At 36.4% G+C, this 26722-nt stretch overlaps 1 protein-coding gene across 1 annotated transcript in view; it reads right to left on the bottom strand.

The window, feature by feature from the left end:
- Positions 1–26722, bottom strand: part of ctnnd2a (catenin (cadherin-associated protein), delta 2a) — a 340625-nt gene that overhangs the window by 176192 nt on the left and 137711 nt on the right. Inside the window, 1 exon segment of the mRNA XM_051881748.1 lies at positions 571–605. Coding sequence (XP_051737708.1) covers positions 571–605 — 35 coding nt within the window.

Raw genomic sequence — 26722 nt, 5'->3', positions numbered from 1 at the left:
AGAAGTGACTGTCAACTCTTCCAGGGCCAGTGTGGTGTAATTTGCCAAGGGATAAAGGGTTACACAAGCCTGCTAAGACAAAAGATTAACCTCTCAACTAGAGCAGCAACCATTCGGCCAAAGAGCAGGATGCTGAGCTGGAATTCATCTCACTTTAGACGCATAAGAGAGTGACGCAGACGGGAAATGTGTCGGGTTAAAGATGTTTACAGAATGCACAAAACAACAAATCAAACTTATAAAAAACGATAATGAAAATGGTCAAAAATGAATTTTTAAATTAACCATAATTAACTTATATATATATATATATATATATATATATATATATATATATATATATATATATATATATATATATTTAAAACTTTCATTCTTATATCTAGACCAATAATGTATAACACACTTTACAATAGTTTTTTAAATACTGAAATTCATAAAAATTTTGCAATGATTCTGTATGCTGCAGCACAACTAATTCAGTTTATGAATGCATTCTCCAAAAAAAAAAAAAAAAAAAAAAAAAAGACTTTCAGCAAAATTTTGAAAATCATAAAAAAAGACATTTACCTTGGGTATTCCAGCGAAACTGCTCGTCGGCTGAACTGTAGAAAAAGTAGAAAAAGAACACAGTTGGAATTAAAGTCTCTCTCACCAATCATATTTCACACATTAGCATGGGCGTAGAAAAAAGTGTGGGGGACGAATTTACATTTTATTAAAAGTGCACGTCCCCCACACTTTTTTCCGGGTAAGTGTGTTCACGTAGAGGTTTTCATGGGTGAATGTGAATAAATCTACATTTAAATTCAAAGAGACAAGATATTCTATGCATGACATGATGTTATATTCTTATCCATAACAAAGCAATATGAGCATTATGGAGTGCTAAACGCTCTCATGTAATGTATGTTTCATTCATACTGGAAGCCGGAGGGCGCTCTCACGCAGAAAGTCCAAAACTAACTCATAGAAGTAATAACTTATGACGTTCCAGGAAATCCCTTTTATGGACAAAGGCATCCAGCTATCGCTGTAGCCAAATAAATAGCAGAAACTTTTTGACTGATGAAACGTCAAGACAATCAACAAACGACTGCGACAATATATGGTTTATGTGTTTTTCAAGCCATCTCAAGCCAGGTTTTTTTATAAAAATAAAGTATATGAATAATGCAGTGCTAAGCAACAGCCTTTATTACAGTATAGAAACTATACAATATATATTCTGCGATTTAAAATATTCCACATTGTAAGCTATAAAATCCATGATGACTTAATGCACAAGTGTCTGTAGTAAATAAAGCAATCATAAAATTGTCTCATTAGGAAAACATGGGAAAAATATGATAGAATACAAATTATTAGTTATTGTTCAGTGGTGCATTTGATTTCTTGGCAATTACAACCAAGAAATATGGAAAAAAACACAACTATCAATTAGACAAAGGTCAGAAAAATGTCATTACACTTGACATTTCTACGACCCTGCACATTAGCATGTATGAATACTGTACACAATAACAGTGAAGTAAATCCTGCTAAAAAATGCATCCTTGCTGAATAAAAGCATTAATTTCCTCATTTCTTTTGAATTATAATAAATTGTGATATTTTAAGTTGAAAAAACAAGTTGCTGAGTTGGATTAATGTTTATTTATTTATTTTTCATTTACTTCAAATAGACTTACACAGTGTCTTGTTGGTTTAGTCCCATTAACTCTCTTCCCAGCATGCACTGGGGCAAGATTAATTTATATGGCTGACCATTTGCTAGTTTTATTTACATTGTTGTTCATGATGTTAACATTTATTAACGTCTTGTGACATCAAGAAGAGTCTGTTCCTATATTAAAATTATATTTTAGATATTTTGAGGTCTGTGTTTGACTTTTTTTTCCCCCTCAAGAGTGTTAATGTGATGAGTATTCATGTGATTCTGTTAATAGACTTGAACTTTAATCATCATGACATTTTCTCATAGAAGACCAACCATATTAAAACAAGCAAATAAATTTGCAAAGAATCTTATATTTACAAAGAGGTAATATTTACAATAAAGGCAGATTTTAAGTGATGTCAACATCACATATTAAGTTCAGACAAGACATTTAAACTCAAAAAGCCATGCAAACGATTACCTTCATTTTCTAAGCTCATTTTACTGTATGATGCACAGTTTGTGATTCAAGCTTTGATGGCTTTTTTTTTCTATCCGCCTGATACAGTAGATTTGAGATGTAAGAGAATAATTGCGCAGCCCCCAACAACTCTTGTGTCATAACAACACAACATAGCTGACAGGAAACTGAATGAGGGTGCCACTTCACACGAATGCAGATTTGTTTTCCCACTCTCCCAGATCTAGGATCAAAGGTTAACCAGGATAATGCTTCCCACCCTTTAGACCATCATTATTATAAAGATTTCCTATTCACTGAGAAAGAATATAAATGACATTGCACAGGCACATAGTGGGAATGAGACTGGTGCAGAATATTGGATTTCCTGGCCCATGATCGATGCTGCCGGTGCCTGACTGGGCCAGAAGACAGAAAAAGAGAGAGAAAGGGAAAGAATAGGGATGGAGTTGGCTAAAATCAGCTCTGTTCCGGTTGACTGCCCATCTACTGTATAGACGCCTTCAGGCGTAGCATGCTGTGACCCATGATCCTCTGCTGCGGCAGCCTGACAAACTGTTGGAGGGTTTCCTGCATCTAAAAAAGTCAATTTATCAGCAGTAGATCGTTGCACAAGGCACCATGGAAAAAACTGTGTTTACTAGCAAAACGTCCTACCCCCTATGGAAAACTCTTCTGCTGCCCACCGCTGTCCCCCATCGTCAGGCAATCATGGCCATTTATTTATTCAGTCTATCCTAGGGCTGCATTAAACAGCAGGTATTGGGAATACGTCTCTAAAAAAGTGGAAATGACTGGGGTGACATTGGAGTGACGATAGATATTTACAGCATGTGCCCTTGTTCAAGGACCAAGGGTACAGAGCCGCTGTATAAACTATAAACAGCAAGGAAGACATTCGGGTCAATTCTGAAAGCAGAAGAACCTGCGAGGTCACAGAAGACGACGTAGAAGGAGAATTCCATTAGAGTACGCATGAAAACACTTCTTGATGGTTTAAAATACACAAAGATACACTGAGGCAGTGCAGAAGAGCTGTTTCATGTGTAAAGTGAATCTAGGAGTGGGTAAATAAAAGATCACATGGAGTGAATCAAAGGAATTGAGAGCTGTTTTTTTTGTTTTTCTCTTTGTATAACAGAATAAAGGGCGGGCGTACACAGTAAGAGTTCGGACACTCAGGAGGTCCTGAGCCATTGCACACGTTACGAGTCAGTTAACCTGATAATCATGTCAAAGCAGCTGGTACACGGTACAACTGTACTGCACAGAGAGCTGGAGGCAATTGTGTGAGATTTCACGCTAAACACGGACACCTGCTTTCAATGTTGCTGCTATTGCTTCGGATAGAAAAAAGAAAGAAAATAAAAAGACGAGTGTGCAAAATTATTTGGTGAAAAGCAGAGAACAGCACAACCATTCCTTTCAACAACAACAAAAAAAGAGAGTGTATTTGTGTGTGTGTGTGTGTGTGTGTGTGTGTGTGTGTACGACAGCAAAAACTATACCGTGTATGCCCGGCTTAACAGAAACAACTGATTTTCATGATGATCGGTTTTGTTAAATTGTTCTTGAATGTCTTCTTCTAACCATGTGATACTGTACTAAAATACAATAATTATTTTTAGGGCTGCCCCCTGATAGTCGATTAACCGTTAGTCGATGAGAAGAGGCTTAGTCGACCAAAATTTAGTTGCAGGGAGAAAAAAAAAATCCACAGGAAGTGGTGAAGTCACGCAGTCTGAGATCGTTAACAGCTGGTCTTTGTGGTAATTACAGTACATCGGGCAGGACATCCAAATGCTTGCCTATCATTCATCGACCTCCAATATGGCTTATCATCTGAAACATGTAAGTAGTAGCAACTTTACATGGCCGCTCGCTTTAACGTTAACCTAGAAAAATGTGGGCTATTGAAGTCTTTGTGTGAAAGCTGAATAGTAGCACACTTACTGCATGACAGCTAACATGGAGGCGCCGGTGCGATCACTTGCACTTAAAATACTCCATTTTTGGTCATACAGATAAAAGTAATACATCTTTTGAATCTGTGAAGTGTCTACTTTTATTTCTGTAAACTCACAATAACAACAAAACATTGTAGGCCTACTTTTGTTAGGGTGCGCTTTCTGCCGTCTCTCTCCGATAAGTTGAGCGCGCCAAAAAGAAAAAAAAAAGAAAGAAAGATCCGAAATTCCATGCAAACTTGCCTCACAGACAGCAAAATGTCTACTTTTAAATGAACCAATTCAAATGGAAAACAAATATTCTCAGGTTATGTAATCTGAATTAAACGTGCATATAGGCACGTTCACTACTGTGGAGATGACGAGTCACTATCGTCAACTTCATCACTGCAGCCGAAAATACAGAAAACACTAGTTTATCAATTAATTATTAAATGTTAAAGCAATCTCCTTGCTGTTTTTCCCGACACTTTCATGATCATTACTTCTGCCGGTGCACTGTGGCAAGCTTTATGTGTGCACTTGAAAGCTGATTTAAAGACTCATTATTATGACTCATATGGTTTATTAATAAACGTGCAAATAGTCGACTAATCGCTTAAAATGACTTGTCGACCAGAAAAATCTTTAGATGAGGGCAGCCCTAATTATTTTTATGTTGTGACCGATAACTAATAAATGACATAAATTAAACAGGTGTACTATTTTATCAAAATATATTAAAAATAAAACACTAATAAAAAAATCTGTTGTTTTAAATTCTACAAGTAAGTTCAAGCATCACAACACGGTACAGTACAGAATCAAATGCACAGTACAGAATCAAATATGTTAATTTTGATATTTTCTAAGCATAAAATCAACACTGTTATTAAATTATTAAATGTTTTTAAAGTTTGGGTTAGCTTTAAGTGAGTGTAAGATACTGTTAAAAAAATATGCTCACCAAAGTTGAATTTATTTGATCAAAAATACAGTAAAACAGTAACATTGTGAAATATTATTACAATTTAAATAACCATTTTCTATTTTAACATACAGTATTTTTACACGTAATGTATTCCTGTGATGGAAAAGCTGAATTTTCATGATCATTACTCCAGTCTTCAGTGTCACATGATCCTTCAGAAATCATTCTAATATGATGATTTGCTGCTCAAGAAACATTTCTAATTATTATCACAGTTGAAAACAGTTGTGTTGCTTCATATTTTTGTGGAAATCGTGAAACATTTTTCAGGATTCCTTGAACAGAATAGAAAGTTCAAAAGAAAATCACTTATTTGAAATAGGATATTTTATGCTTGTAGTATGCTGTATTAACCTGAAAGAAATAGGTTTTTCTTCAGAAAGAGCGAGATGGCAAGTTCTGCGGAGGGGTTTAGTTAAAGGCCCTTACACAAACCCCATGAGGATGTTTAAAGCTAGTGTGCTTGGGGAAACATTACCTCTTATGAACTTACGTTTGAGACCAAGCATCTCAAAAGTGAAGGATGTGAGAGGAAGTTCTCAGCTGACAAAATGATTTTTTCGGCAGCTTGTTTATACAGATTTTCTCACTTTAAATAATGCATGAGTCTGGAGTCTGAATAATGAAAATGTTGACTTGTTTGAATGGGAAATGGTTCTAATAATCAAAAGCTACTTATATAATCGTGTGCGGAAGGAACGAATGAGCCCATGTGAATACGTCTGAAATGAAATTCTGGCGTGATTCAATAGAAATGTTTCTTTTTCGTCCTGTTGCTTTGTCAACATTTGAGAGAAAATGACATCAAAGCATAAACTCTGTGTCACAATTTAGATCATTCCTTTTCAGAAAATCGTTACACTCTCTTGGAGCGTTGCTCAGCCAATCAAACGCAAGGCCAGAGTCAGCTGTTATGTAATGCTGATTATTTTACAGCAGGCCAATATTTGAAATAGCTTGTCTCTCAAACACACTTCATCACACCAACAAATCATTTCCACTCCTTATGGCTTGCGGTTTCATTTCCAAGAGGCTTTAACACACAACGAACTCCGTGGCCTAGCAGATTTCAGCTCGAGATGCTGCCACACACCTTCTGTTCAGATGGATGCGCCGGAGCCAGATGCCAGCGAACAAGGCAGCCAGAACCACCAGCATGATTGAGGAGCCTGCAGACCTGTGACAAGGCTTTTAATTGCAACCTGTTGGCAAGTGCGGACGAGCACATGGCCAGAGACAAATGCATGCTGGGATGCATGCAAGTGTCAAAACGAGGCAATGGAGGTGCATGATGGGACACAGATTTGCTAAATGTCATCTGTGCTGAATGAAACAGATTTTAACTGCAATAAGACTGAACACCTCTATTTCTGATGCTTAGATGCTTAAAGAACCAAAATCACAACATTCACAACAGCATATATACATTTGAATAATTCAGCATTTCTTCTATCTCATAATTATTATTACTATTAAATTAACAATTATAATTAGGGTTGTCCCCTAATAGTCGACTAAACGTTAATCGATGAGAAGAAGCTTGGTTAACTAAATTTTAATCAGTCGGTTAGTCGCAGAAAAAAAGAAAAAAAGAATTGGAGTAGTCAAGCAGTAAAAGATCATTAACACAGCTGGTCCATGCAGTAACATATCAGGCAGAAAATTCAAAGTGTGGGAATATTTCGAGAGGGTGAAGAATGACCACAAAAAGTTGACGTGACCTCACACATGACATATCATTTAAAGCATGTAAGTAGCAGCCCAATGTTAGCCACTTTACATGGCTGTTTGCTCTATTGTTAACGTTACCCTATAAATTTGCGCTAATATTAGGCACATATCCAAGTGTTAAAGCAGAGTTTGGTAGCTAAATTAGTACTGCGCTTACTTATATTTGCATTGTTGTAACGGTAGGGTTATGGTTATTTTCCATGTCGAAATGTCCTACCTACTGTTTCAAATACAAAGTTCTGTCATGAAACTCTAGATGGCGCAGGCTAATAGGTCCTTTAACTCAACCTGCTCATAATCACATCATTATCTATAGGACACAGATGATTGGTTCCTGCTGTATCAGTAGCCAATGAGCTTGCGTGCTCAACCTTCAAAATACTTGGGTAGTATTGCTGCGTTCATGCCACCTCGTATTTACCGGAATCTTGAGATTACAACACGTGACGTTGTATTCGGAGCTGTTCACATCCTTTGACTGGGAATTATGCGTTTCTATGGCACCACTATCAATGCCTAAATTAATCTACAGTGGTCAGGTGGTACAGCGGCCATGTGGGAGCATTCAGAAAACTCCCAGCTTACAAGCTGTAATTACGACCTCTACGAGGACGCAAACGCTTTTTACGAGCAAGAATCTCGTAGTTACAGCAATTACGATATGGCGTGAACGCAGCTTATTTGCTTAGCAGTGCAGCGCACTTCAGAAACCCTCCACCTTCCCCAGCTCCACCTGTATAGATCTGTTTATAAGACCAAACATATCAACATTGTCATACCCATTACCATGCCAAACACTCCGAGAGCTGTCATGACACAACACAACATGGATGAACTTATGTTCCTTTCTCATAATATAAGAAGAAATAGTGACGGTGAGTCAGGTATAGCCTAATTGTTTATATTGTTGTAGTGTTTCAGTTTGCTGCTATATATTTTATTTATTCATTTTTATATCATGTATATTTTTATTTTGTTTGTGTTCAGTTTTCATTCGATGCTAAGGCTACTTATCCTTCAGCCTGATTATGTTTGCACTGATATTTAACTTTTAAAGGGAAAGTATACATTTTTCCTACTATGGTAGTAAATGGGGGGCGAGATCTGTCTGGTTACTGACATTCTTCCAAATATCTTCTTTTGTGTTCAGCAGAACAAAGAAATTCATACAAGTTTGGAACTACTTGAGGGGGAGTAAATGATGACAGAATTTTCATTTTTGGGTGAAATATACCTTTAAGCATTTGAGCAGACTCGAGCTTCAACACAACACGCATGCGCAAGTGTTCATGAGAGCACCATGACGCATACATTGACGTTGTTGTGTGAATGCGCGTTGGAGATTGTTATTTTGTAAATAAAGTGGTAAATTTTGTTTGTTTTTTTGCGCAAAGCAATCACTTCACTTCATAAAATTGAGGTTAAACCACTTGAGTCACATGAATTACTTTAATGACGTCTTTACTACGTTTCTGGGGCTTAAAAGTGGTAGTTGCATAGGCTGTCAATGGAGGGACAGAAGGCTCTTAGATTTCATTAAAAAGATCTTCATTTGTGTTCTGAAGATGAACAAATGTCTTACGGGTTTGAAACGACATGAGGGTAATTACTGACAGAATTTTCATTTTTGGGTAAACTAACCCTTTAATTTATTTATTTTCACATTACATTCATTTAAATAAATTTTACTGTTTAATAACCCACACTAAGCCATATCACAAATTTAATTTAATTTGGATTATTTGTGCAGTACATATGAATGCTATTTGTGCCATTCTCTCCATGTAAATACTTGACACCACAAAAGCAGTCAGGGCCTGATGCACTAAAACTCTGTGGTGCCTTGATCCTCTTGACTGACCGCAGTGAGTGTGTTTGTGTGTGTGTTCGGATCACAGCAGGCTATGGTCCATCAAGACACCACACAGAATTACAGGAGTCTAATTCACTTAGATGGATCGGTACACCTTCTACACCCTTTTTTACAGCTGGTCCATTTCGAAAACCCTAGTTACATCACAGCTTTAGCAGTTGTCAGATAACTATCTGCTACACAAGCCTCCAAGCAAAGTTGTCCTTCAGTAAAACATACATTACCCTACCAAATCTAATAAAGCAGCTGTAGTCAGAATAAAAGATGAGACACAATTAACGCTGGCTAAATATAATCGTATCAACTGCAGTAAAATGGCACAGCTAAATCAATAACAATTACCGCAAGACTGCGCAACCATACGTTACACATACACCAGACTGAACTAACTGCAATATTAACCTCATTACCACAACATCCATAGTGTAAACATTGACATCCATCCCCGATGGGTCCTAACAAGAAAGAAATGTATCTTTTTACTCAGCCAAAGCCCAATGACTTTCTGCGTGCCAATGCTGGGCATCTTGGATAACTCAATCTGAAGTCTTGAATAAGATACAAACCCTCTCATTCATGTCTTTGTGGGAATTAGATTCAGTGGACTTGTTCCAGAATGCTTGATTAGAGTGAGGCCTTTAATGCAGACACTTTAATTGCCTTCTGCTGCCAGTTCAATTGAAGGGGCACTTCTTTTCCATAGGAAAATCTGCCACAAGCATCCCGCTATGTACGGAAAGGGTCAGGTGCCAAACATTGCGTTCCCATAGTGTCATAAGTGTACACTGTGGAAACAACGACATAACTAGCTATAACTCCTGAAATCACGTGACTTTGGCGCTTCGAATTGCTGATTCGAAACAAAAGATTCGAAGCAGTGTTTTGAAATTGCCCATCACTAGATATTGTTAAAAAGTCATTATTATTATTTTTTTTTTTGCTGGCAATGGAGGCCTCACTATGGAGGCCCATTTCCGCCACTAAATAAAAAAATAAAAACAGTAATTGTGACTTTTTATCTCAGAATTCTGACCTTTTTTCTCGCAATTGCGAGTTTATATCTCAGAATTGTGACTTTATATCACGCCATTGCGAGTTTATATCTCGCAATTCTGACTTTATATCACGCAATTGCGAGTTTATATCTCAGAATTGTGACTTTATAACTCGCAATTGTGAGAAAAAAAGTCAGAATTGTGAGAAAAAAAGTCAGAATTGAGAGATATAAACTCGTAAATGCGAGATAAAAAGTCAGAATTCTGAGATAAAAAGTCGCAATTACTGTTTTTATTTTTTTATTTACAGTAGTGGCGGAAACGGGCTTCCATAGCCTCAATGAGCCTTCAGATTTTATCAAAAATATCGTAATTTGTGTTCCGAAGATGAAGGAAGGTCTTATGGGTTTGGAACGACATGAGGGTGAGTAATAAATGACATAATTTTCATTTTTGGGTGAACTAACCCTTTAAGATATTTTTATCGCTCATAACTTCTGGAGAGAAATAGCCCAGACACTAGACAAAAACTATGCATGACAAAAACGGCTGCATGCAACACTCAACCAGTAGTTTCTTTATTTCTTTATGATATGTGATGCAAGTATACAGATGGAAATGAAAACTTTAAACATTTAAAGGAGAACCTAAGTATTTAACGAATGTTGAAGTCTGAAAATACATGAACCTGAAAACCTACAGATAACCCAGATCTGTCATGTGCCGCACTGGGGAGGCATCAGGCTAAAGCAATAATGACAAGTCTGAAATGTCTAGCCCCTTTACAAGCAATTAAAATCAGCCTGCCATAGTGCACTTTGTATCTTTAAAAGTATCTGTATCACAGAGATTGACAGATTCTATCATTGGTCAATAGCTGTGGAGAACAATATTGACAAAGAATGGTGATATACATATTTCAGTAAGTCACAGAACTACATGGGAAAAGAGAATGTGTGCACAAAGACAAATACATATTTGGGGATTTCACATTTAAATCCATTGTTTACATTGTCCAAGGTAAAAATTTGGCATTCACTACCCACTGGTTGGTAGGCAAACATGTTAATTTTCCAGCCCGAACTGAAACGCTTACAGAGACCTTTTTGCATTTTTATCTCTTCATTATTAAACATGCTTTAATAATACCTGTTTTGCATACAGCAGATTTCAGGTTTTATTATTATTCTGGTGACATTTTGGTCCCAACACACAGACAAAAAAAATCTCACCCACACACAGACACACATTATAAGAAATGGTATTTTCTAGTAAAAATGGAGACCAATGACATCTCAAATTGACAGTGCTGTGTCTGGGACCAGCTCAATCCAGCTTAGGCTGATTTAAGTAGAGTAAATATGAAATCCCCAAATATGTGAATTATTATTTTCAGTGGGGAAATCAGACATTAAAGGTGAAGCATGCAAGATTTTTTTTATGTTAAAACACATTCTTTTAATGCAGTTTATTGTTCATTGACTACTATTAGTGTGCCATTCATGGGTTTATCTCCTCCAAAATTGTACATTGAGCCTCCCAGGCACCATCAAAACACTGTTCAATTTAAATGCACCAAATCAACAGCCTACAAATAATGAATGAAGTTCAACGCAGCAGATAAATTCTGAACTAAGGCCCTTAACCAGCTGATGACGTGACCAAATATGAGCTAAAAGTAGTCTTTTCAGTCTTTTACTCTGTACAGTGTACAGAGGGTGATGCTGTAGACAATGTAGATGAGAAGCATTTATGGAGAGGAAGGAAATCCATGGTTGACTGCATTGCTGCCTTCTCGCATCCTGAGATGAAAAATGAAGTTTTAATTTTAGGACTCCATCAAAATGGAGCACAAACAGCTAACAGGCAGTCTATTTGTGTACCCTTCAGGGATGCTTTGTGTCTACCTCCATTTGCCTGCAGACTCACACACAACACACACAGTCCAACAGAAGCCATTATGGCACTGATGAGAAGATATTCCTTTCTGACACTAACACAGATGAGACACACACACATAACCTCACACAACGGGTAACGTTTTCCTTCACCTATACCGCTTGTTTCAAAGGAAGATGGCAACCTTTCAACTCAGATTCAAACTTCACATCCTGTTGCTAATGGTCACACATGCCCACATCACCGGATGATCATTTATCTCTGTTTAGTAACTCATTAGAGTAACCAGACATCCGCAATTTAGTGGCTTGTCCCTGGCTGAAGCTGTCCACGGAAATGTCCCCGTTGTTTACTGTGCTAAATAATATTTAATAGGGAAGAACATGCTATATGTGTTAAGAAAAGGCTACATTATTATGACTTGTCAGTTTTGGTTACACTTTAGTTTAGTGATTTAGATTCATGCAATAATTACTTCAATTATACATGTTATTGTTATCATTTACAAATTAAATTGCATTATTTGCTATATATATTTTTATCATTTATTATTTTCTAACTATTTATAATTTATATACAACATTTTTTATAATAAACTACATTTATAATTTGTATTTTTATTGATAATAATATTATGTATTAATTATTTTTAATTAATATAATAAAATATTTATGAAATGGATATATTATATATACATACATACATATATATATATATATATATATATATACACACACACACACACACACACACATACATACATATATATATATATATACACATATATAGTTGACTAGAAGCAATTTAGAGTAGAATGACTGAATATGATATACTGTACCATTTTTCATCACAGTACTACATTTACCAAGGTCAAATTACTGGAATTGTCTCTTTTTTTTTGTAGATAATAACATTGGACATTTCACTGATATATTAACCACTGAACTAGAAACCCTCCTTAGTTTAATTTCCAAAATCTGGTCATCTTACATTAGAGTCTTTCTTTCTTTGGAAAACTCAATCTTAGGTCACATAGAGAGAGAAAGAAAAGAAAGAGAGAGGCGAACTGGAGTCCCAAGGCGAGTTGTCAGAATATATGTGAGAGTCTGGAGTTTATTTTCTTGCAAAAGAGCCCGCTGCCTCACTACTGGTGACAGGGTTATGAGACATAGCACCCTGTAGCATGAAGATACAGTATGCATGCACTTCAGAGAGTCGAATGCACAGGCACCACTGAGGTTTTGGAAATGCAGTAGGGGTGGTTTGGAGTTGGGGATTTGAGAGTAGATCTTATTGTTATACGCCAGCTGCAGTAACATTTGCTGTAATGGATCCCTAAAGATATGCTGGGTTTAATGTAGGGCAGTCCCCACACACTGTCTGCCTGGCAATTACCTACACTGTGGCTGTGGGAGGGAGTCTGTCTGTGTGTATGAGAATGAATATAAAATGTGTCTTAATACATGTGGATGCCCTGTTCATTTGCCTTTGTCCGTGAGGTTTACCCCACCAACTGGTTAAAAATAAAAAATAACCCTGCAAAATGACCCAACAAGCTGAACCCAACTTTGGGTTAAAAGTTTGTGTCTGGAGTCCAAAATTAACACAGAGCAAGTGACAAATGTGAGTAAACACTGGTTTTGATGAATGAATAAAACCTGAAGAAAATATATATTGAACGTTTTTTTTTTTTTTTTTTTTTTTTTTTTAAAACGTATTACTGGACTGGAGACAAGCCATCGATATATTTTAGGAACAAAATTCAAAATTCAGCTCAAAATTGAGTTTAGAGCATGATTAGCCAGATTTACAAATGACAGTTAAATAAATTCTATTGAAAATTGAAAGAAATTAATAAATAAATGATTGAATAAATGAAAACATGAATAAATTAATTTTGTGTCCAAACTTGGATGGAGAGATAGAATGATATATAGAACGATAGATAGAATGATAGACCGAACAATAGATAGAACGATAGAATGACAGATAGAACAATAGATAGACAGAATGATAGACAGAATGACAGAACAATAGATAGATAGATATAGATAGATCAATAGATAGAACGATAGAACGATAGATAGATGGATAGAACGTCAGAACGATATAGATAGATAGATAGATACAATGATAGATACAAGAATAGATAGATAGAACGTCAGAATGACAGAACGATATAGATAGATAGATAGATAGATAGATAGAAAGATAGAACAACAGAATGATAGAACGTCAGAACAACAGAACGATATAGATAGATAGAACGATGCAAGAAAAGATAGACAGATAGATAGATAGATAGATAGATAGATAGATAGAATGAGAGAATGACAGATAGAATGATAAGACAGATAGATAGAACGACGGAATGACAGAACGATAGATAGAACGACAGAACGATAGATAGATAGATAGATAGATAGATAGATAGATAGATAGATAGAATGACAGAATGATAGAACGTCAGAACGACAGAACGATATAGATAGATAGATAGATAGATAGATAGATAGATAGATAGATAGAATGACAGAACGACAGATAGATAGAATGACAGAATGACAGAACGATAGACAGACAGACAGACAGACAGACAGATAGATAGATAGATAGATAGATAGAATGACAGAACGACAGATAGATAGAATGACAGAATGACAGAACGATAGACAGACAGACAGACAGACAGACAGACAGACAGATAGATAGATAGATAGATAGATAGATAGATAGATAGATCTGTGTGTAATATATATATATATATATATATATGCGCGATAGACAGATAGCTAGATTAGATTAGATAGCTATATAATTTCATTACCTGTAAGGCATAGTTATGACTGACCACTGACAGATATGGCAAAATCTAATCAAAGTGTTTTATTCTGAATCAACAGTGTCTTTAGTCAGGGGACGGTGTGAAGAGAAAGAGGCCGTTTTAAGAGAGAGAGGCTGATCTGAAGTGACGTGGTCAGCGGCTGTAAATAATCTGGGACACTGTGTCTCAGTTCTTCAGTCTCAGCTCTGGCCAACAGCACAGACTCACAGGTAAGTTGCTAAGTCGTGTCAGTCCCAGGAAAAATCATTCGGTGGCCGACATCGTAACCCACCCACATTCAGACTGAACCCAACCCCTGAAAGAGCGAAAGAGGGTGCGATCAGCGGGGAAGTGTGAAGGAAAAGCTGCAGCAGAGAGTAAAATGATGAATTAGTGACATCAGCTGTGTTCTGCTCTTCTGAGCGCACGGCTGTTTCAGAACATGTCACGCTCAGAATACAGGGAAACCCCAAAATAAGCCAGGATCGCTTCCAGCAACGTGAAACAGCATTCACAACACATTTAACTCAGTAATGTAAGGCATTTCTGAGTAAAACACAATATTAAATGGAAAAAGAGGTTAAACTGATCTTGATTTTATTCCTCAGGGTCTAAGGGGCTCATGAAATTTAGACCATCCATCCATCCAGTTGTGCTGCTTAATATTTTTGTGGAAACTGTGATCCCTTTCATCAGGATTCTTTGATGAACACAAAGTTCAAATGACCAGCATTTATTTGAAGTAGATATTATCGTAAATGTCGTTACTGTCACTTTTGACAAGTTTAATGCATCCTTGTTGAATGTATTGCACACTGAAATGCAGTGAGAGAGAGAAATATTTCTGCAGATAAATGGCAATTCAAATGGGCTTTTCTGGCTGGGGTGAACAAGTCTTGTGCTGAAGAAGCACAGACAAGCACCATGGCATTTGGACGGATGGCCTGTTACGCTCACAGAGCACGTCATTAATCTCTCCTTTCCTCTCATTCAAATAAACAACACCATTAAGACAGCAGTTCTGCCCATCAACATACTCATAGTAAATAAGCCTGCTGCGCGGTTTGGAATGTAAAAGCAAGTTTATGGGCAGGCAGGCAGTAATGATGTTTACTCAAAGGCTTCTGGTCCTCAAGGGGACGAACAAAGACACGGCCATCAAGGGCAGATCACTTATAATCAGCCTCTAAACCCATAAAACACGCTATCTATTCTCTATAGACAAACAATGACTCTTGTATTTTATATTGATGCGCATTCAAGCCAAGTCTTAAATGTCTGCCAGAATGCCCCTCTTAAACACAATAAAAATTAAAGTAGCCACTCAAACCAGCCACATACGGCTTTGTGAAATATATTCGGCATGACCCCCATTCGCCCAATTAAACATGCTGTGGAGCTGTCCGAGGTTTATCATATTGAAGAAACAGCCATGAAAAGAGGAGGACAGAGTGATTTATAATCAGACTGAGGGATTATGTTGCTGGGTCATAGAGAAATCAATGGACATTTTACATAGCAATCGGCCTCAATCAAAGGAATGCCTTTCAACGCTTGGTCGGGGCATCGGCAGTGAGATTAGCGAATTAAATAGTCAATAGGATCTTCACTCCACAAGCAGATGCATGTCGAAATGAAGAATCGCTTCGCTTGTTATGTTGTAAGCATCTCAATTTCTATTGCTCATAATGCTCATGGCAACACCATAGCATTTTGAAGACGTTCATAAGGGTAAGTTTATCAGAAAATTGTAAATCTTGCTTACTTCATATTGTATTATATTGTAAAACCTATGGATGCCACAAAATTAAAATTCCAGCCAACAACAAGACAATAATTTAAAAAATATAAATAATACATATGATTTATTATATTCAAATGGTAAATAGCTGATATTAAAAGTCCATACTGTAATTAATAATAAAAAATAAAAAGTAAAATAAATTGTTTAAAATGCTACTAGTGAATTTAAGCATCATTATATTTGCAAGTATGAAAAATAAATATAATATTAAAATCATACAGTATCATAAATTAATGTTATTTTCATAAAATAATAGCAATAACATAAACTGATGTTATACACACACACTCGCACGCATATACAGTGCATCCCAAAATATTCAACATAAAATAACATTAAAATCATCATAAATTAGTATGAAATGATTAATTTTATTTAATACTTAATTATCCATATATATACACACACACACACACACACATATTATATATATATATATATATATATATATATATATAATAATTAAGTATTAAATAAAATTAATCATTTCATATTAATTTATGATGATTTTAATGTTATATTATTTTATGTTGAATATATATCAGCAAAACTGTTGGAACTAAAATTTAAAATAAAATACAAATATTCAATTAAATGAGTTTATTATTTATGATGAATTATAAGTAAATTAAAAGATGACAATTATCAGTAAATAATACATTTAAACATGTAGCCTTCAAATGTTTACAAATGTTTATAAAAAAATAAGGTGAAAAAAAAATTGCAATAAAAGGAAGGACAAAGAAACACATTGTTTTGCCCTGGATTTAATCACACATTTAAGTACAAATCCAAATTAAATCCAAAAACTAAGCAGCATGAAAAACAAAACTTTTATTCAAATTGTATGTGGGTTATAAACAGAAAGCGAGCAAAGAGTGCTCCATTTATAATCACTGAAGCTGTTGATCATTTTGACTACGTTCAGCGCCTGCTCACTGAGATCTACACTCCAACTGTAAAAGATGTCTATACCACACAATGAATCTCTTATTTACACTGTGCTTACACTTTGTTGGTAATAATGAAAAGATTTGTGAGCGTGCAGAGATCTAAATCGCACTGTGAAGGAAAACTCCAGTGTTTCTGGAGTTCTGACTAACTTAAACACATCTGACTGGCCACTGCGTTCAAGAGCTCAACAGATAGGTCTGTGATTGTCTACAATGATCAACGTTTCAAAAACGCATTGTAAATAGAAATCTTTGATGCTCTTCAAAGAGCGCTTGCACAGATACACACGGAAGTGTTTGAAAGCATCAGCAGGTACCAAATATACGCAGTACCACCACATTAAAAAAAAAAAAAAAATTGTACCGACTTGGTACTGAAGTACCGGTACTTCTGACAACCCTACCAAAATTCTAAACTATAATATTAATAATTACATATATTGTGTATGCCTAGAAAAAACAGTTAAATGACAGATGGAAATTTGTTTTGAAGTTGAAGATAAGGTTGCATGAAGTTGTGCAGGTGATGTGGGTTTGAATCAGACTTGCAGCATTTCCTGATCCCATTCTCATCTCTTCTTTCCACAACTTCCTGTCTTTCTCCACCAGCCATATCAGTGAAAGTGGCAGTGATAAAGCCCATTTATCAGACAAGATCTGCTTGGTAGAAAAAGGCCAACAAGCATACAACCCGACTCGCATGATCTCTAGATATGGCGATGAAAATAAACAGATTTGACATAATACATAATTGTGTGTCGTGCACACTGTAAAACAAGCGGCTGAGGGAGGAAAAGCAAGAGACAACGGTAGAGTTAAGCAAGTGGATGTTTAGATGAGCATTGCATCATCGAAAGCTAAATCTTTTGTAACATATGTTCCAAGCTACTCAAGCAACAGTTGTACTCCCTTTTCACAAAAGGAATGACAGCTTGTCTTCATAATTTTACCCTGTCAATCAAACTCTGAACATCAGCCTTTGTGTGATGTATAGACCAGAAAATAAATATGCAAATGAACGGTTCTGACTCCCTTCAATTTCAAATCTGAGTGCTCTTTTTTTTTTTCTTTCATTCGATTTGCCCATTTTTGGTCAAAAATGCAAATACACATGCAAAAAGGGCTTGTGGGGCATAATGGAGGAAAGCTGTTAACCACATGATTGACAAGACATTTAAATTCAAACATACCACGCTTCAATAAACGTGAATAATTGCCTTGCATTTTCAACTGGTACTCAGTACCAAGTCAATACTAAAATAAAGAAATGTGCTGCCCCCTAATAGTCGACTGAACGTTAGTCGACGAGAAGAGGCTTAGTCGACCAAATTTTAAATATTCGGTTAGTTTTAAAAAATCCCAAAAAAACAGAAACTAGCGAAGTCATGCAGTCTGATGGACAGATCGTTAACACAACTGTGGCCTAATCCCCAGTAGCTTAATGTAAGACATTTTACATGGGCACTCACTGTAACATTAATGTTAACCTAGGTAAATGTGCACTATTATTAGGCACATATCCAAGTGTTCATGCAGAGTGTGGAAGCTAAATTAGTACCGCGCTTACTGCATGTATGTTTAACTTAATGTGCATTTCTCTCTATAGGCACGTCCCACTATACTGCGGAGATTCGTCAGCATCGTTAACTTCACCTTTGACTCAAAAACACTAGTTTAAAATGTTCAGACAGTTTCATTTTTTGTATTTTACCCTCAGTATATACTGTATTTCAGTAATTAAAATAATATCGTAAATGTGTGACTAGTTGACTAATGGCTTAAATGAATGACAACTATTTGACTAGAAAATCTTTAGTCGAGGGCAGCCCTAGAAATATATAATGTTACTCTATTCATATACAATATATACATATATGTAGCAATAATAAGACTAAATTTAACAATAATACTAATAATATACATTGAATAGTAATCAAAATGTAAAATGCATGTGCAAATAACAAAAACTATAACAAGACGACTAAATGTAATACATTTCAATTAAATTATTACATTAAATTTAACAAGAATAATTATAAATTTAAATTAATTACAAATGAATTTAACAATAAAATATAATAATAAATATTGAACAGTAATCAAATCTAAAATGCAATGACACATATGGGTTAACAATAAGATGACTAAATGTAACACATTTAAATTAAATTTATGATAAAGTCCCCCTGTAGTCAATAATTCTATACCTTAAAACTCATCTTTGATCACCAAAATGACATATTTAAATGTTTTTTTCCTGTGGAAAAATTATTCTTCATGCCTTAAAATAGCTTGAATATAACTACACCCTTGCCTCATTTAATATACGTAGATCAATGAATATGCAAATTAGTCCCGCCTCCACTCGCTCGTGCCAGCTCAGAGATCCACTTGGTCAACTTAAGCCCGGAACACACCAAGCCGACGCCGATGAACTAGTGGCGACGAAAGCAGACTGCAGGGTTGGTTCACGTCGGCAGTGTCTGGGTCCAAAGTTTCCCTGACACACCAAACCGACGCTCGACACCCGACGGCCAAGTAGCACGTCCGTTCTGCGTCTGTGTAAGAAGAAAAGCCTTTCTGTACCAGCAGGTGGCAGTAGCTGATCAGCCAATCAGAATGATCAGATGGCCCAACTGAACGACGAGCTCCGACGCCGATTCAACAAGTCGAAACGGCTGAAAAAAAGCCGACGAGGACCAACTTCAGCTGACAAAAACTGCCTGATGGCCGACCGTCGGCTTGGTGTGTTCCGGGATTTACTGAGATAAACACTGCACAATGGTATTGCACTTTACAACATCGGACACATAACAGTAATTAATATGATTAGCCTTTTGCTTGGCTACGTTATCAAACAGCTAATAGTGTGTTGCTAATGCTACACCAACCATGTTCCCGTTCGCCATGTCAGAGTCAGACAGCTGCCTTCTTACATTCAGTACGCTTACAAACGCTTTAAAACAACTCAGAACGTCAGCGGAGAAAGGCATATAGTTCATCATAACATCATAATATACATCATACACCCGCCACACTTGCTAAATCTACAAACCCGATTTCAAAAAAGTTGGGACACTGTACAAATTGTGAATAAAAAAGGAATGCAATGATGTGGAAGTTTCAAATTTCAATATTTTATTCAGAATACAACATAGATGACATATCAAATGTTTAAACTGAGAAAATGTATCATTTTAAGGGAAAAATAAGTTGATTTTAAATTTCATGGCATCAACACATCTCAAAAAAGTTGGGACTAGGCCATGTTTACCACTGTTCGGCATCCCCTCTTCTTTTTATAACAGTCTGCAAACGTCTGAGGACTGAGGAGACAAGTTGCTCAAGTTTAGGAATAGGAATGTTGTCCCATTCTTGTCTAATACAGGCTTCTAGTTGCTCAACTGTCTTAGGTCTTCTTTGTCACATCTTTCCTCTTTATGATGCGCCAAATGTTTTCTATGGGTGAAAGATCTGGACTGCAGGCTGGCCATTTCAGTACCCGGATCCTTCTTCTACGCAGCCATGATGTTGTAATTGATGCAGTATGTGGTCTGGCATTGTCATGTTGGGAAATGCAAGGTCTTCTCTGAAAGAGACGACGTCTGGATGGGAGCATATGTTGTTCTAGAACTTGGATATACCTTTCAGCATTGATGGTGCCTTTCCAGATGTATAAGCTGCCCATGCCACACGCACTCATGCAACCCCATACCATCAGAGATGCAGGCTTCTGAACTGAGCGCTGATAACAACTTGGCTTGTCCTTGTCCTCTTTAGTCCGGATGACATGGCGTCCCAGTTTTCCAAAAAGAACTTCAAATTTTGATTCGTCTGACCACAGAACAGTTTTCCACTTTGCCACAGTCCATTTTAAATGAGCCTTGGCCCAGAGAAAACGCCTGCGCTTCTGGATCATGTTTATATATGGCTTCTTTTTTGACCTATAGAGTTTTAGCCGGCAATGGCGAATGGCACGGTGGATTGTGTTCACCGACAATGTTTTCTGGAAGTATTCCTGAGCCCATGTTGTGATTTCCATTGCAGTAGCATTCCTGTATGTGATGCAGTGCTGTCTAAGGGCCCGAAGATCACGGGCATCCAGTATGGTTTTCCAGCCTTGACCCTTACGCACAGAGATTGTTCCAGATTCTCTGAATCTTTGGATTATATTATGCACTGTAGATGATGATAACTTCAAACTCTTTGCAATTTTTCTCTGAGAAACTCCTTTCTGATATTGCTCCACTATGTTTCGCCGCAGCATTGGGGGAATTGGTGATCCTCTGCCCATCTTGACTTCTGAGAGACACTGCCACTCTGAGAGGCTCTTTTTATACCCAATCATGTTGCCAATTGACCTAATAAGTTGCAAATTGGTCCTCCAGCTGTTCCTTATATGTACATTTAACTTTTCCGGCCTCTTATTGCTACCTGTCCCAACTTTTTTGGAATGTGTAGCTCTCATGAAATCCAAAATGAGCCAATATTTGGCATGACATTTCAAAATGTCTCACTTTCAACATTTGATATGTTATCTATATTCTATTGTGAATAAAATATAAGTTTATGAGATTTGTAAATTATTGCATTCCTTTTTTATTTACAATTTGTACAGTGTCCCAACTTTTTTGGAATCGGGTTTGTACACGATTTTTCATATCAACAGAAAAATATACCGGAATAACCTGGCTTCTCTTGAGATTCCCCTGCTAGTTTGCTGTTAATGATATGCTAAAGGCCACCGGCATGTTGACGTAGTTCGTGACGTCACAGACACCAGCGATTTCAAACCGCGGGTCTTTTTTTCACTGCAGTTTTAAGGAGAAAATACTCAGTGGTGTTAACATATGAATTTGCACATGGTTTGTCTTAAAGCATATTAAAAACACCACACAGACATATAAACAACTTTAAAAACTTGATTTTCACCACAGGAGGTCTTTAAATTTAACTATAACAAAAATAAATTAAATTTAATTAAAACTTGATTAAAAAATGTAATTCAATAATACTAATAATTACATTATAATAAAATTACATTGGTTTTTAACCTATTAAGTAGCTTTACATAATTTTAAGTGGACAGTAGAAGGTAAATAATAGAGGAGATTAAGTGTGAAAAAACATCATGACAATAATATTATAATGAGCTAAATGATCTCAAACTGTTTGATGAACACTTTCTTAATATGAAAGTGGTTGAAGACCTGTGGTCATTTATGCTGATCTAGTGTTGAGCGGACTGAAGTCTGTGCTGGTCTATTTTCAACTCTACCCACAGTGTCCAAGGTTTCCATGCTGAATGTGAATGCTCAGCAGGAAATCTGCAGGGACTCTACAAAGCAGATCGGTTCAGAATTTTTTGCCTTTTTGGCAATAATGAAACTTTTGGATTGAGTTAAGAAATAACTGTGATAAGTGGGATAACTAATGCAGTTTAGAAATTGAACCAGGCAAACATTAGGCCCTCTTTCAACACGTGCATATTTATTTCAGCAGTCTGTTTACACCGTTGTGCTGTTTATGAATGCTGAGTAAAACAGGCCTGAGTCCTTTTTCTAGCGTGCTTTGAAGACGACTTAAAAACATGTCCCTCCAGTGGTTTTCGGGAAATCATTTATGGAACATCCATAACGTAAACACATACACGCTCCCCATCCCATGTTAGTTTCCAGCCAATCAGCATCATTTATGATCCTCATAACCCTCTATAGACATACATACACTCTGCATGATTGCATGTCCTTCATCTACCCCTGCTGTGTACCCACTAGGAGCTCCTACTTAATCCTTTCAGGCATGGGAATGCAGCACATGTTGAATATGGATTCGTACAATTCCCCCTCCGGTTAACTCTTCTGCTGGTGAACGGTCCCACACAATAAAAAAAACACAAACATATTCACTCAGCCAGCAGCTTTCATGTGTACATGTGCGTGATACAGTGCCTCTGTTCATGTCCCCTTTCTGCACTGGGGTTTGTGTTATCATGTTTTTCGGCTTTATATACAGTATGTATGACGGTTACGCTGGAGTCTTGCAGTAGCAGAGTGTCAAGAGCAAAGAACATAACACCATTAAAACACGGCACCGCAGGGCTGTGCTGGAACCTCTCTCTCAATGTTTTCACTGCTGTGCAACAGTGGCAATAAAATGCCATGCTGACTTCACACTCTGGAATGACCAGCCTCAGCTGTGCTCGGTTAAGGTCAAGTCCAGATTTCAGTGGAGCCTGGCAAGAAGAAGTAGTGAATGCAACCGTGTTTGTGTGTCCAGCCCTGTTTACAAGGTTTTAAGTTCTGACCTGGTGGTCAGACAAGACAGATCAATCTACACCTGGTAGTAACATGTCTTCTATGATCATTTGTGACTGGATTTTTATGGGAATTTTTTTCTGGTTTTGTGGCTAATGAAATCCATAAGAATAGTTTCTCTCAAATATACCTGAATTGAATCTGCACAAACAGGCTGAATTCACAGAGACTATGAGTCCCTATAACTAAACTAAAAAATAAAATAAAATAAAACAAAATAAAATAAAATAAATAAAATGTTATATAATTTTTATAATAATATAATAATATATGATAATATAAATATAATATATAAAAATAAAAATAAAAAATATAATAATAATAATAATAATAATAATATATAATATAATAATATAATTTTAGGTGGACTTGAGACTACTATTCAAAAGTTTAGGGTACATAAGATTTTTTTTCTTTTTAAAAGAAATGAATCAGTTTCTCTCAAATATACCTGAACTGAATCTGCACAAACAGGCTGAATTCACACTTACTGTTTTTGAGTACCTATAACAATAAATAAATAAATAAATAAATAAAAATAAAATAAAATAAAATAAAACGCCTGCCTTTAAATGCACATGAACTTTAATGACATCCCATTCTTAATCCGTAGGGTTTAATATGGAGTTGGCCCACCCTTTGCAGCTATAACAGCCTCAACTCTTCTGGAAAGGCTTTCCACAAGGTTTAGGAGTGTGTTTATGGGAATTTTTGACCATTCTTCTAGAAGCGCATTTGTGAGGTCAGGCAGTCATGTTGGAACAAGAAGGGGCCATTCCCCCACAAGTTGGGAGCATGAAATTGTCCAAAATGTCTTGGTATGCTGAAGCATTAAGAGTTCCTTTCACTGGAACTAAGGGGCCAAGCCCAACCCCTGAAAAACAACCCCACACCATAATCCCCCCTCCACCAAACTTTACACTTGGCACAATGCAGTCAGGCAAGTACCGTTCTCCTGGCAGCCGCCAAACCCAGACTCGTCCATCGGATTGCCAGACAGAGAAGCGTGATTCGTCACTCCATATATATATATATATATATATATATATATATATATATATATATGGGGAATATATATATAATATATTAAATAGTTTAATATAATTAAATATTTAATTTAAATTCACAATATTACTGTTTTTTTTTTTACTGTTTTTACTGTAAAAGTTCAAAACACTTGTTTTAACACAACTGCTGTAGGCAGTCCTTCACAAAATGCTTCAGTTCCTGTTTTCAGCAGCATTTTGTGCTGTCCACTTGTGAACAGATCACTTAAGATGGATCTAAACACCAAGTGTAAACAGCATCTGTGTGTTCTACAGTTCTGAAAATCATTGCATTGATTACAGGTCAGATTCAGTTAAACCTTGACTCTGACCCATCCGCTTCTCTCTTTTCCAGATGGCAACCCATTTTTTAATCTCTCCATCCTATCTCAGCATGCAGAGAAGTATTAAATCAAGCCCAGCATCTCTTTGTCTTGTCGAATTCTGTCTGTAATATTTAATATCAGATTCAATTAATATCTCCACAGTCATTACAAAAACAGCCCCACACTTAATCATTGCAGAAACACACACACATCCCTCATTGTCAGAATAAAATCAAATAATCCTATTAATACTGATCTGGGAGGGTCTGGAGCAAGAGGCATGGGGATTTTACAAAATGCAGAGAGACAGAATTCACTCATTATTGGGCTTATGATGGCATGTTATATGATATTAGCAAAAAAGAAGAAATGGTTGGATCCTGATGAAAAACAACAACAACATGTGTTTTGGACACTGGTGTACTAGTTTGCTCCCACCAGACTGCTACACTACAGAAAACTTCTTCTGACATCACAGTAGTCTAAATCAGTCTTTTCAGCAGGGGAGAGCAAAAAAAGGAAAGACTGAATATCAAAAGCATGTGGCGTAATGCAAAATGTGAATGGAAGCTGATCAGTACACACAGTGAAGCTTTTAACCCGCTAGTTGATGCCCTCAGTACAGGCATAAGGAAAATAGGGCTTCCTTTTCAGTTTCTGCATTCTGATTACTATACAGACTAATTATCTTTACCCCGTTTCATCTGATTGTGTGTGTGTGTGTGTGTGTGTGTGTGTGTGTGTGTGTGTGTGTGTGTGTGTGTGTGTGTGTGTGTGTGTGTGTGTGTGTGAGAAGATGCTGCTTTAGGCAAACAGCATCCGCCACCAAACTGTGCTCAGCCCAACACAGAGAGAATACAAACCTCAAAAGGCTCCAAGCACTGACAGATTTACACCACAGTATCCAAAAAAAGTGCTTTTTCCAGATATTAACTTTAATGTAGTGTGTAATACAGCTGTTTCTGAATGTAAAAGGTCTGCTTTTCAAAGATCAAAGTGCACGATAAATTGAGTTATTGTCTCCCAAAAGAACAAACCGATTATGTACTTCCTGAATCTTAGAGTTAATGATAATTTGGTAGTAAATAAACAAAACAAAGATCACATTTGCTGATTATTATACATAAAATATCACTAGTCTGTCATATTTTTTTTTTTCTTTATATTCTTCCATACAACTATAAAACTGTTTGCTTTTTGCAAGATACACTCCAGTGAGACTGTAGCCAGAGAGAGAGAGAGGGCTGAACAGCATAAGAGACTGCAGGCAGGAAACTCACTGTTTACAGTGCCTTGTCCTCACAGACCCCCAAAACAGCAGAGCAATAACAAATATAAACAGAGTAAAAAAAATAACATAACTATACCAGCAAACCACCATGGCAGGCCAAGCAGAAGCCAAGAAATATTACACCCTACAGGTCTTTATTTAATACTGTACCGAGCATTTGTGGGACATCTCATATACAGTGAGTGCATTTATCATTTAAGATCATTGTAAATTAGATAAGTTTTTAGATTTTTTTATGCTATCACAACTGGGTTATAAAAAGGCTCCATATTAAACATAATTTCCCTATTGGAAAATCCAGCTACAACCAGCTTCTGTTATTATAGATGGTAGATATTGTTTTGTTTAACTGTCCAGTGGCCAATATGCATGGATTTTTAATTGGCATTTTATCTTTGTTTTTTGACATAACAAATTATCCTTAGGAGCCAGTTGTTCAAAAGTAATCTGATCGGATTTCGGCTATCGGATTGGATCAAATCTTGAAAATGGGTTGTTCAAAAGGAAAAAAGGATTCTGAAATCAGATTAGATCACACAATCCAATCTTGGTTTTGATCTGGATAAAATAATCAGTTTGTGTTG

This window comes from Ctenopharyngodon idella, chromosome 23 (genome assembly GCF_019924925.1).
Source record: "Ctenopharyngodon idella isolate HZGC_01 chromosome 23, HZGC01, whole genome shotgun sequence".
Lineage (NCBI taxonomy): Eukaryota > Metazoa > Chordata > Actinopteri > Cypriniformes > Xenocyprididae > Ctenopharyngodon > Ctenopharyngodon idella.
The sequence above is the reverse complement of the archived record's forward strand: the minus strand, read 5'-3'. Positions and strand labels throughout refer to the sequence as shown.